Source organism: Colobus angolensis, unplaced genomic scaffold (assembly GCF_000951035.1).
Source record: "Colobus angolensis palliatus isolate OR3802 unplaced genomic scaffold, Cang.pa_1.0 Scaffold33, whole genome shotgun sequence".
Classification (NCBI taxonomy): domain Eukaryota; kingdom Metazoa; phylum Chordata; class Mammalia; order Primates; family Cercopithecidae; genus Colobus; species Colobus angolensis.
In genome coordinates, this window is record NW_012116599.1 from 12975806 (window position 1) to 12988598 (window position 12793).

Consider the following 12793-nt stretch of genomic DNA (forward strand, 5'->3'; position numbering starts at 1 on the left):
GGATCACTTGAGGTCAGGAGTTTGAGACCAGCCTGGCCAACATGGTGAAAACCCATCTCTACTAAAAATACAAAAATTAGCTGGGCATGGTGGCACATGCCTGTAATCCCAGCTACTCGGAGGGGCTGAGGCACAAGAATTGCTTGAACCCAAGAGGCAGAGATTGCAGTGAGCCAAGATTTTGCCACTGCACTCCAGCAGTGACAAAGCAAGACTCTGTCTCAAATAATAATAATTAGCTGGGTGTAGTAGTCCTAACTACTTAGGAGGCTGAGATGGAAGGATTGCTTCAGCCCAAAAGGCTGAGGCTGCAGTGGGCTGTGATTGTGCCACTGCACTCCAGCCTAGGTGACAGAGTAAGACCTTGTTTCAAAACAAAACAAAACAAAACACTAGCATGGCTCTGCAGACCCAGGGCCTGTAAGAAGGTGAACTGAAGCACAGAGAGACCCAGGACACAGGAGAAAGAAGCTCCAGCCCAGGAGAGGTGCTCTCCTGACTCCTCTGTGTCTTTTGACTGCTGGGGAGGTTGGTGTGACTGTGACAAAGCCTGGGAAACTCTAACGTGACGGAAAGTTCAGTTTGACTCAGCTAACATTTTTGAGTCCCTGTGATGTGTCCAGTTCTAGAGAAATGAAGGCAAATTCAGTGCAGTCCCTGACTTAGGAACTTGCGGCCTAGTGCATGAAGAAGTGACTGCGGAGAGGATGGAGAGATTCCAAGTCTACAAATGGTGGCTGTGTCTCCTGTGGGACAAAGGACATCAGCAATCATGGGATCCGTGGCCACCAAACCCCACCCTATCACTAGCAAGAAAAATCACTGGGGGAAAATGCACACCGGTTGCTCTTGGCAGAGACTGAACTGAGAATAGTACAGATGTTAAAGTCTGTATTACCAGAATATAGACATCCTTGGTAGCAGGGCTGCCCTAACTCACCGATGTGGTCTCAAGTTCCAGAATCAAGTTCTGGTCTCTTCGCCGGCTCACCAGCCGAGGAGGCAGAACCATGCCAGCAGCAGACATAGCTTGTTCCTCTCCTCCCTCCCTTCCTCACAACACTTGTCCCCACCAACACTTGCCCTCACCCCAGCCACCCCCGTTGAACACAGGAATTCTCATCTCTAGCACATTCCCTGATCCACTTCCAACTTCCGACGTTCACAGCCGTGGGCACACAAGCATCCCCTTTCCCTCTTTCCCTCCCATGATAATCCCATCAGCAAATGCATCCTGGCTCTGAAGTGTCTACTGGGTTCCAGAATCAGGATCAGTGTAGGGAAACAAATTCTTTTCCATTTTGACTAGCATGAGAACGAGCATTTATTTCTGAAGCAGACACTGGTGGATGGCAGCAAAGTACAACTCGGAACCAGACTGGCAGAGCACACGGGAGATGTGGAGTGTCCCTGACAGTCTATATACTCAGAACTCAGTTCTCAGGAGGCGGGTGCCTGACACAGTGACAGCATGCAGTGTGTCTGTTGGGGCCACCTCGCCCGGGTCTGGGCCATGCCCTCCATAGCTTTAAGCTGACTGTCCCCCATTCCAGGCTCCAGCCTTGATCTCTGTGACCTCACACTCATTTTTCTAAATATGCACTGGCTGTCTCCATGCTGATGCTGCGCATGTGTGGGCTGATGTGTTCCAGATGAACCCCTGCCAGAGTCTGCCCTGAAAATCCCCTCCTTCCTGCCACCCAGGCCAACCCCCACCATCTCTTTGCCCCATCAGCCTTGCAGCTTCTCACTCCATCATCTGCACCTGCTCACCAGCCTTCAGACTGTCCAGGAACAGGCCAAACCCCTCTCACCTGGAGGCCTTTGCAAGTACTCTTACCACTGCTGAGAACACTCTCCCCTTCTTTCTCTCTTATCTGCTTATCTTCTTATCTCAGCTAAAAGACCACCTCCTCAGATGGGGCCTCCCGGGGTCACCCAGTGCCCAGTTGGTCCCAATGCTTCACTAGCCTCCATCTCTGCCCCTTGTTACTCTCAGACTTCAGCACTACATCAATACTGTGTCTCTGTGCCACTGAGCTTGTTTTTCTCCCCCATCAAAAGTGAGTTCCATAAGAACAGAGACCACGGCTGCCTCACTCACAGCCATATTCCCTCCTCCCGGCCTCGGGCCGGGTGCTTACCAGGCCCTCAGTAACCACGGTGTTGCATGGATAGATGAATGAATGAATGAATCACGGCCAAAGAGGTGAAGGAGTTGAGGAGAGCCCGAGAGAGCCCCAGGGTTGTCAGAGGACACTTTTCTTGGGCTGGTGCTGACCCTGAGAAGGGAAGGGACCCCTGAGATGTGACTCCATGTCTTCCCTGCAGGGCCCCTCCATGCAGTGGCTCCAGCATCACCGAAATCCTCAACCCCAACTACATGGGAGTGGGGCCCTTTGGGCCACCAGTGCCCCTGCACGTGAAGCAGACCTTGTCCCCTGACCAGCAGCCCACAGCCTGGAGCTACGACCAGCCACCCAAGGACTCGCCGCTGGGGCCCTGCAGGGGAGAAAGTCCTACGACACCTCCCTGCCAGCCACCCATATCACCCAAGAAGTTTTTACCCTCGACAGCAAACCGGGGTCTCCCCCCCAGGACACAGGAGTCAAGGTGAGTATCATCTTCATTAAGACGGCTCCCTCCCTACTTAGGAAAGCGCCCTGGGCTTTCACCCTAGAATGGAAGCCTCATAAGGGCCACAATTTGTGTCCACTTGGCTCACGACTTATCCCTGCGGCCTGAACACAGCAGGCCCCTAAGACACGTATGTGGAGTCTTCCACGTCCTAACCTATTGGTGCAACTTGATTTCTTTTTAAAGGGTAAAAATTTGTAAAGATATTGCCAAGAAAAGGAACCTCCTATAAAAACTATATACATATCAAAAACAGGTTTTGGGCCGGATATGGTGGCTCACGCTTGTAATCCCAGCACTTTGGGAGGCCAAGGCAGGTGGATCACCTGAGATCGGGAGTTCAAGACCAGCCTGACCAACATAGAGAAGCTGTGTTTCTACTAAAAATATAAAACTAACCTGGGGTGGTGGCGCATGCCTGTAATCCCAGCTACTCTGGAGGCTGAGGCAGGAGAATCGCTTGAACCCGGGAGGTGGAGGTTGTGGTGAGCCGGGATCACACCATTGCATGACAGCCTGGGCAACAAGAGTGAAACTCCGTCTCAAAAAAAAAGTTTCGGCCGGTCACAGTGGCTCACGTCTATAATCCCAGCACTTTGGGAGGCTGAGGTGGGTGGATCACTTGAGGTTAAGAGTTCGAGTCCAGACTGGCCAACATGGTGAAACCCTGTCTACTAAAAATACAAAAATTAGCCAGATGCAGTGGGTCACATCTGTAATCCTAGCTGAGGCAGGAGAATTACTTGAACCCAGGAGGCAGAGGTGGCAGTGAGACAAGATTGCACCACTACACTCCAGCCTGGGTGACAGAATGAGACTTCGTCTCAAAAAAAAAAAGAAAGAAAAAAAGGCTGGGTGCGGTGGCTCATGCCTGTAATCCCAACACTTTGGGAGGCCGAGGCAGACAGATCACGAGGTCAGGAGATCAAGACCATCCTGGCTAACACGGTGAAACCCTGTCTCTACTAAAAATACAAAAAATTAGCTGGGCGTGGTGGCAGGCGCCTGTAGTCCCAGTTACTCGGCAGGTTAAGGCAGGAGAATCGCTTGTACCTGGGAGGCAGAGGTTGCAGTGAGCTGAGATCACGCCACTGCACTCCACCCTGGGCAATGGAGCAAGACTCCATCTCAAAAGAAACGAAAAAAAAAATGTTTCTAGAGCTAGTGAGCCTTTGGGCATCTCCCGCTCCCTAGAGGGCCCCATGGGACAAGGTGGGAGTTTCCATGTAGAGCCTGCTCCCACCCTCCAGTTCCCCTCTTTTTTTCTCGACCACGAGGTTCCCTGTTCTATAAGCAGCTTCCTAGTCTCTCCTGTGGGGGACACTTAGTTAGAAACTGGAACTAGGGATGTAAAAGGCAGAGTAGCTGGCCTGCAGAGAGATGGGGCCTGGCCTGAAACTCTGGGGAAGCCCCGGACGGTGGAGAAAACTGATCTGAGTCTAGAACTGGGTCAGGCAGAAGAATGGAAGCCAGATAGGAGACCAGGCCAGGCAGCCAAGGAATATAGGGTCAGCACTTCCCAAAGGCACAGCTGCTCTCCAGTATGCTGGAACAGAGCAGAGCCAACCATGGGCCCCTCATGGATATACAAGCAGGGAGCTCTACATGTTTCTGGTAGCCGCAGGATGACAGACAGGCATGAAAGTGCAGCCCCGATTACCAACGATTTAAGATGGGCAAAATAGCATGAGCACTGTCTCCCTTGAGGCTCTTTGCTGGTTTATCATAACCTAAGGGGTTCACTCTCAGCCTCTCTTCCCCTACCACTGGTTTTTTTCTTCATCTTTTCTCCATGAGGACTTGGGTGCTGTCCGCCACATGGGGCAGAGCCAGCGGCGGGGGTGTTCTCCATCACACTGTCCTTCAGCTCCCTCCAGCTCCACCCTTCCCAGGCCTGGCCTGGCGGGGCCTTCCTCTGGATGGAGGAGCTGTTGACAGTCTCATTTCCCAAGATGTGCGAGATACGCTCTAAAAAACAGATAGGCTGGGCTCAGTGGCTCACGCCTGTAATCCCAGCACTTTGGGAAGCCAAGATGGGCAGATCAGTTGAGGTCAGGAGTTTGAGACCAGCCTGGCCAACATGGTGAAATCCCATCTCTACTAAAAATATAAATATCAGTCAGGCGTAGTGGCCCACACCTGTAATCCCAGCTACTCAGGAGGCTGAGACATGAGAATCGCTTGAACCAGGGAGGCAGAGGTTGCAGTGAGCTGAGGTCACGGCACTGCACGTTAGCCTGGGTGACAGAGCAAGACTCCGTCTCAAACAAAAGATAGTTGAGAGGAAGTCAGGAAGAGAGCGAGAAAATGACAGGACAGGAGAGCCCTGGAGTTCAGCTCAGCTGTCTCTCTCTTTACCTCTGTACAGAATGTGTTGATAGGGTGTCAGACCCTGGTCATTCTGTAAGAAACCTGGGGGGAGGAGAAACAACCTCAGTTTCCTGCCCTGGAAATAAAAGGACAAAAGGTACTATTCAGTGGGTATCAAGGTGCCTGTGTGGCCACCTCTTTGGAGACCCCAGGAAAGGGAGCTCTAAGCAACCCGAAAGAACAAGGAGCATGATTGTTTGTGTAAGTGAATGCTTTTCAGTTCCCAAAGTGAATGGATCTTGGTGCATAACAATGAGCACACAGCTTGGTGGGAGCATGTTCCCCACAGCCCCATGGCGACAGCTGCAGACAGGCTGCCATCCATGGGCAAGGGGCCCCCAGGGTGCGCTTCTAACTTATTGCTCACCAAGGAGGTGCTTGGAGCCTGGAGCCCTGCAGCTGGCACACCTGCCTCATCCCTTTCCGCCGCTCCAGGTCCCGGGCTCAGCCAGAGCAAAGGCTGTGGAAGCGGGTGTTACAAGCACCATCAGTGTTTCCCCACCATCACCCAGGCCCAAGTGCAGGGACTGACCTTCCTGGTTTGCCAAGTACTGTCCCAGTTTTAGCACTAAAAGCCCCACATCTCAGGAAACCCTTCAGTCCTGCGCAAGCAAGGACAGCTGGTGACCCCAGACAGAAGCTGTGCGGTTAGGAAGGGGACTCTTCTCAGCCCCTGGAAAGTGCTTAGCTGCTTTAGAGATGAGACTCTGGTCTCCTGAATCTGAGAAGTACAGTCATTTGCTGCAGGAATCAACTCTGTCCCCTGGATATCAGTTCCTTTATTCAACAACTATGGCCTGCTGTAGGAGTCAATTTCTTGTTACCCTTGGTCAGGGGAATAAGACTTACTTTTGAGTTTTTCATGGTTTTCCCCAGTCTTCCCCGCCTGCCCCCACCAAGCTTTCCCTCTCTAAGTGCAGCAGAAGCCTCCTCTTAGAGGGAAGGCTTCTCTGGTCTCTATCTCGCTACTCTTTTCCCAGAGGAGTGAGCTTTGGAACCACAAAAGGGCTTGCACCCAGGGCTCTCTTCCTGGTCCTGCCCCCAGTTCTCTGAAGTGAGCCCCTCCTCCCATCTCAGCCACTGAGAGAGGGTGGTCAGAGGTCAGGACTTCTTTCTCCTTCATCTGAAAACTTGTGACCATGCCAGTTGCTCCCTCCTGTGCCCTCTTCCCTTGGCTAACGCACAGCAACGGCCTTTGTGGGTCCACACAGGGGTCAGAAGAGGGCTGCACATGGAGGGGCACCTTTCCAAAGTCCTTGTTTGTGGCCCCAGCATTTCTGTATGCATCTTCTCTAAGGTGTTTCCAAACAATAATGGGCAACACCCCCAAGTGCACAGTCAGGCTCCCTTTGGTGTGTCCCTGAGGCTAGCCTCCTTGGAGCTCCATGGCATCTCACTGGCACCTATGTGAGGACAACATCCCGCCTCTGTCCCCTGAGCCCACATGTGCTCCCCAAAGAGTCACTGTTGAGTGCCTTTGAGCAGCTTCTCAGTGCACATCCCATCAGCAACAAGCGTGACAGCCTCACTGGGTTCCCAGTGATCCACAATTTCTTCACGGTAGCTTCCTTTTTTGTAGAAAGCAGATCCCAGAACACTCTCCTGGGAGATTCTGCTGCTGGTCAGGAAGTAAAATGTGTTCCCATTCCTCATTCTCATAGTTTGCTCAGCAGGAAATCACCTCCAGTCAGAGCAGTGATAAATCAGAACACAAAAAACCAAAGGCAGCGCTTACCTACTTTGGGTCACAACACAGAAGCTTACCCTGCCCATGGGTTGGTCGGGCCTTTCTACTAGCTACTGGCCTTGGTTTCCCCAGTACTCACAAGTGTCCAAGTTCCCTCTGACTTGCACCACAACCACCATGTGTTCCTTCCACTGTGAGTTAGTAGAGCCTTCCAAGGAGAGGACTTTATGTGGCTGGGAAGGACACTGTGTTAACTGGGATGTTGGCCCCCTGAGCTCAGATTCTGTTCTTGTTTGTGGCTGTGTTGCTGTGCCTGGGGAAGTGTCTCACACACAAATTTGGTAGATGGAGCCTCTTGAGCTTTCACCCTCAAGTTGCACAAGTGGTTTCTGAGGAGGAGGTGTGATCGCCTTCCTGAGCAGTCATTGCAAATGCTGGGTCAGAGCAGAATTGCTAGCGTCAGAGGAGAGGCTGGGGGTGGGGATGGGAGGAGCCAGGAAAGGAGGCCTGTTGACTGGGGAGGTGGGGAGGGGCTGTGGAGAGCAGGCTCATCTGATGAGGATGAGGGGTTGATATTGAGGTGCCATATAAGTGCTCGCTTCATTTCTCCTACAAATCCTCCAGTCCTGTGCCCCTTGCTCACAGATGCTCTGATGTGAACAGGTTTTATGGTGGAAAAGGTCCTAGACCAGAACTGAGGCTCTCTTTGAGGACAACGTATGATAAACACAGTACTGTTTCCTCTTCCTTTTTTTTACTTGAGGTGAAATTCACTGAACATAAAATTAACCATTTCAAAATGAACAGTTTGCTAGGCTGGGCACAGTGGCTTGTGCCTGTAATCCCAATACTTTGGGAAGCCAAAGTGAGAAGATTGCTTGAGGCCAAGAGTTCAAGACCAGCCTGGGCAATATAGTGAGACTCCCCCCCCCATCTCTACAAAATAAAACAAAACAAAAAAATTGGCCAGGCCTGGTGGCGTTGCTACTCCCAGCAATGTCCAGCTACTCCTAGCTACTCCCAAGTAGTCCCAGCTACTTGGGAGGCTGAGGGGAAGGATTGCTTGAGCCCAAGAGGTTTAGGCAGCAGTGAGCCATGATCGCACCACTGCACTCCAGCCTGGGCGACAGAGCAAGACTCTGTCTCTAGAACTCTAGACAAAACAATTTGGTGGCATTCAGTACATTTACAATGTTACACGTCTCTAACTAGTTCAGAAACATTTTTATCACCCCAAAGAAAGACCCAGAGTCATTAAGCAGCCACGCCCCCATGTCTTCTCCCCTGAACATGTGTCTTCCCTGCTCTGTCCCCGGCTCTAGGCCCAGTGACCTGGGGAAGAACGCAGGGGACACGCTGCCTCAGGAGGACCTGCCGCTGACAAAGCCCGAGATGTTTGAGAACCCCCTGTACGGGTCCGTGAGTTCCTTCCCTAAGCCTGCTCCCAGGAAGGACCAGGAATCCCCGAAAATGCTGCGGAAGGAGCCCCCGCCCTGCCCGGAACCCGGCATCTTGTCGCCCAGCATCGTGCTCACCAAAGCCCAGGAGGCTGATCGCGGCGAGGGGCCCGGCAAGCAGGCGCCCGCACCCCGGCTGCGCTCCTTCACCTGCTCATCCTCTGCCGAGGGCAGGGCGGCGGGCGGGGACAAGAGCCAAGGGAAGCCCAAGACCGCCATCAGCTCCCAAGCCCCAGTGCCCGTCAAGAGGCCCATCAAGCCTTCCAGGTCGGAAATGAACCAGCAGACCCAGCCCACCCCGACGCCGCGGCCGCCGCTGCCAGTCAAGAGCCCTGCGGTCCTGCACCTCCAGCACTCCAAGAGCCGCGACTACCGCGACAATACCGAGCTCCCGCACCACGGCAAGCACCGGCCGGAGGAGGGGCCACCGGGGCCTCTAAGCAGGACTGCCATGCAGGTGCGCGGCGCCACACGTGGGCTCGTGTGCGTGTGTGTGCGTGTGCATGCGTTAGTGCGTATGTGTGTGCCTATGCATGTAGGTGTGCATGCATGTGTGTGTGCGTGCATGTGTGCACGCATGCATGTGCACACATGCGAGTGATGATCTTGGGAACTGCTCCATGAGAAGGGAGAGTCGGGATTTGAACCCAGGCCTGCCTGTCCCACACATCCCTGACCCTGCATTGCCTCTGCAGCAGTTGTTGAAAGGAAGAAAGGCGGGGCTGTGGATAACTCTTAGGCCAGTGTCAGGCCCAGAGGAAGAAGATTCCATAAAGAAAAGGAGCCTAGATCATTTATATCTTATTGTTATTATTATAATTTTTTTTTGAAACAGAGTTTCACCAGGCACGGTGGATCACGAGGTCAGGAGATCGAGACTATCCTGGCCAACATGATGAAACCCTGTCTCTACTAAAATACAAAAATTGACCCGGGCATAGTGGTGTGCGCCTGTAGTCCCAGCTACTCGGGAGGCTGAGGCAGGGGAATCACTTGAACCTGGAAGGCGGAGGTTGCGGTGAGGTAAGATCGTGTCACTGCACTCCAGCCTGGTGACAGAGCAAGACTCCGTCTCAAAAAATTTAAAAAAAAAACAAAAAAACGGAGTTTCACTCTTTATTGCCCAGGCTAGAGTCCAGTGGTGTGGTCTTAGCTCACTGCAACCTCTGCCTCCTGGGTTCAAGCAATTCTCCTGTCCCAGTCTCCCAAGTAGCAGTAGAAATGGGGTTTCACCATGTTGGCAGGCTGGTCTCAAACTCCTGACTTCAGGTGATCTGCCCACCTGGGCCTCCCAAAGTTCTGGGATTACATGCGTAAGCCACCGTGCCCAGCCTCATTCTTATTATTCATACTCATACTTGAAAATTTCCAAGTATTTTGGAGAATTCAGCACACTTTCCCTCTCCTTCATGTAAAATAAAAAAATTTTTGAGCAAGACTAACTAACAGTGATTAAGAACAGACTCCGGGCCAGGCATGGTGGCTCATGCCTGTAATCCCAGCACTTTGGGAGGCCAAGACGGGTGGGTCACCTGAGGTCGGGAGTTCAAGACCAGCCTGACCAATATGGTGAAACCCCGTCTCTACTAAAAATACAAAAATTAGCTGGGCATTGTGGTGTGCACCTGTAATCCCAGCTACTCAGGAGGCTGAGACAGGAGAACTGCTTGAACCCAGGAGGCGGAGGTTGCAGTGAACCGAGATCGTGACACTGCATTCCAGCCTGGGAGACAGAGTGAGACTCCATCTCAAAAAAAAAAAAAAAAAAGAACAGACTGACTGCAGAGCCAGGCTATGTTGGATTTGAATCCCAGCCCTCCCACTTCCTAGCTCTGTGCCTTGAGCCTCAGTTTACCCATCTGTAAAAAGGGGCTGATAATGTTACCTACCTCATAGACTTAGAAGGAGAATTGCATTATAAGCTATTTTGTATTATTACCACGTATTATCATCTATATAGAAATTATATATTTATATTTATGTATTTACATTGATATCCATTACATATCATTTCATATATATACTATACGTATTACATACGTGTATATATTTTTTACATATTTTTATATAGATAGATATAGATATATGGTACTTACCTGGGCGTGGTGCTATGCGCCTGTAGTCCCAGCTACTGGGAAGGCTGAGGCATGAGGCTAGCTAGAGCCCAAGAATTCAAGGCTGCAGTGAGCTATTATTGCGCCACTGCACTCCCGCCTAGGCAACAGAGTAAGACCAAGGCCCCATTTCTAAAAAGCAATTTTTAAAAATAACTAGGTAAAGTACTTAGAACAGTGAGCGCTGGCTCTTCTCAGCTACATGTTAAAGGAAGCCTGGCCTAGCCCACAGCATGCAGGGACCCGGGCCACTTAGTTCAACATGGCCTGGTGAGAATGAGCCCTGACAGCCCTTCTGTTCTTGTCCCACAGTGAAGCCCTCAGTGAGCTGCCAGTGAGTCGGGAGCCCAGAGGAACAGCGCGAAGCCACTGGACCCTCTCCCAGGACCTCCTGCTGGCTCCTCCTGCCCAGCTTCCTATGCAAGGCTTTGTGTTTTCAGGAAAGAGCCTAGCTTCTCTGTGGCCCAGGGAGTTCACTGCCTGTGAGACTTGGCACCAAGTGCTGAGGCTGGAAGAAAAACGCACACCAGACAGGCAACAAATAGTCTGGGTCTCCAGCTCGCTCTTGGTACTTGGGACCCCAGTGCCTTGTTGAGGGCGCCATTCTGAAGAAAGGAACTGCAGCGCCGATTCGAGGGTGGAGATATAAATAATAATAATGTTAATAATAATAATGACCACGTGAATGGAACACTCACGATGTGCCAAGTGCTGTGCTAAGTGCTTTACGAACATTCATCACATCAGGATGACCTCGAGAGCTGAGGCTCTAGCTACCTAAAACCACGTGCCCAAACCCACCAGTTCAAAATGGTGTGTGTTTGGAGGGGTGAAAGCATTAAGAAGCCCAGTGCCCTCCTGGAGTGAGACAAGGGCTTAGCCTTAAGGAGCTGAAGAGTCTGGGTAGCTTGTTTAGGGTACAAGAAGCCTGTTCTGTCCAGCTTCAGTGACACAAGCTGCTTTAGCTAAAGCTTGGGGGTTCTGGCATTGCTGAGCTGAGAGCAGGGATCTACCTGGCTTCTCAGTTCTTTAGTTGGAAGGAGCAGGAAATCAGCTCCTACTCTCCAGTGGAGAGATCTGGCCTCAGCCTGGGCTAGAGATGCCAAGGACTGTGCCAGGTTCCCTGTGCCCTCCTCGAGGTGGGCAGCCATCACCAGCCACAGTTAAGCCAAGCCCCCCAACACATATTCCATCATGCAGATAGAAGAGTCTTTGCTGTTGCTCCCAAAAGCCGTGCTCTCCAGCCTGGCTGCCAGGGAGGGTGGGCCTCTTGATTCCAGGCTCTTGAAATAGTGTAGCCTTTTCTTCCTATCTCTGTGTCTTTCAGCTCTGCTTCGTTGGTTATTAGGAGAATAGATGGGTAATGTCTTTCCTTATGTTGCTTTTTCAACATAGCAGAATTAATGTAGGGAGCTAAATGCAGCGGTATGTGTGAACGCAGAGGGGTACGTGCCCCACATTCCCGTGGTGGAAGTCTGCATGACCAATAAATTGTGCCTTTCTCACTCAGCTGTGTATGTGGCGTTTTTCTTGACATTTGGAGCCATAGATACCCTTCTAGACGGCAGGGCCTGCACAGGGCACGACTGAGGCAGTTAATGGTTCGTGGTGGTGATGGATGGTGTTGCCCTGACCAGATGGGACACCACAGAGCCAGTCTGAAGCTGGTCCTGGACCGGAGACAGGAGTGAACAGCACTCCTTCCTTCTTTCCATCCACACATCTTCCTGGCACTCCAAGCGCCCTGCGGCGACCCAGAGGCCACAAGCATCCCCTCCATACCTGCTGTCCTGCAGCCCACAAGCTCCTCCCAGCTTTTATAAGTTTTCAGTGCTTAAGCTGCAGAGACAAAAAACTACATGTCAGCACTCCCCAGGTCATGGGTTCCCAGGTCGGGGTAGCCCCTGGCCCAGAGGCGCAGTGCGGGCCACTTCCATAGCACCTCTGCCCCCCACCTCGGGCTGCCTGGGCTCTGCTCCTGCTCACAGACACCAGGCAGGACCTGGAGCAGTGTCTTGGCAGCCTCCAAGCAAACCGTTCACTCCTGCGCCTCAGTGGCTCGTGGAACTCAGCAGGGGCAGGACTGAGTGTCTGCTGGGACCACGGCTCCCTACCCCCGCTCGGGTGTTCCCACCCTGCAGGCTCACTGCCTGGTGTCCATGTAGAACCTGACCTAAGTCCCAGGCCCCAGCCTCTGACTCAATAGACCAAGGGCCAGGGTGGAGAGAGAGCTGGAGGCACTTGACATTCTTTAGCCTCCCAGCCCCCATCACCAGAGCTGAGGACCCAGGCATGGATGCTCCTGGTCCCTAGGGAACCCACTGGCTGCCAGGGTGGGCTGGCATGCTACACAAGTGCCATCATCTCTTCACCCACAGGGAGAATGTCAAGCCTGAGGCCCCATGCCCGCTTAGGATGGATGTCTAGGCGCTCCCCAGCATTTCTGTGGGTTCCCAGGAGATACAGGTAGGAGAGCAGCTGTATGGGGCATGCCTCATACTCCCCATCGCCTGCTCTGGGTTCTAGTC

The 12793-nt window shown here is 52.4% G+C and overlaps 1 protein-coding gene across 1 annotated transcript in view; it reads left to right on the top strand.

Moving 5' to 3' along the window:
- INPP5D (inositol polyphosphate-5-phosphatase, 145kDa) overlaps window positions 1–9470 on the top strand; it is a 161908-nt gene extending 152438 nt beyond the window's left edge. The window contains 4 exon segments of the mRNA XM_011952024.1: window positions 179–183; window positions 2210–2613; window positions 8017–8997; window positions 9421–9470. Coding sequence (XP_011807414.1) covers window positions 179–183; window positions 2210–2613; window positions 8017–8752 — 1145 coding nt within the window. The 3' untranslated portion in view covers window positions 8753–8997; window positions 9421–9470.
- Window positions 9471–12793: the final 3323 nt, after the last annotated feature.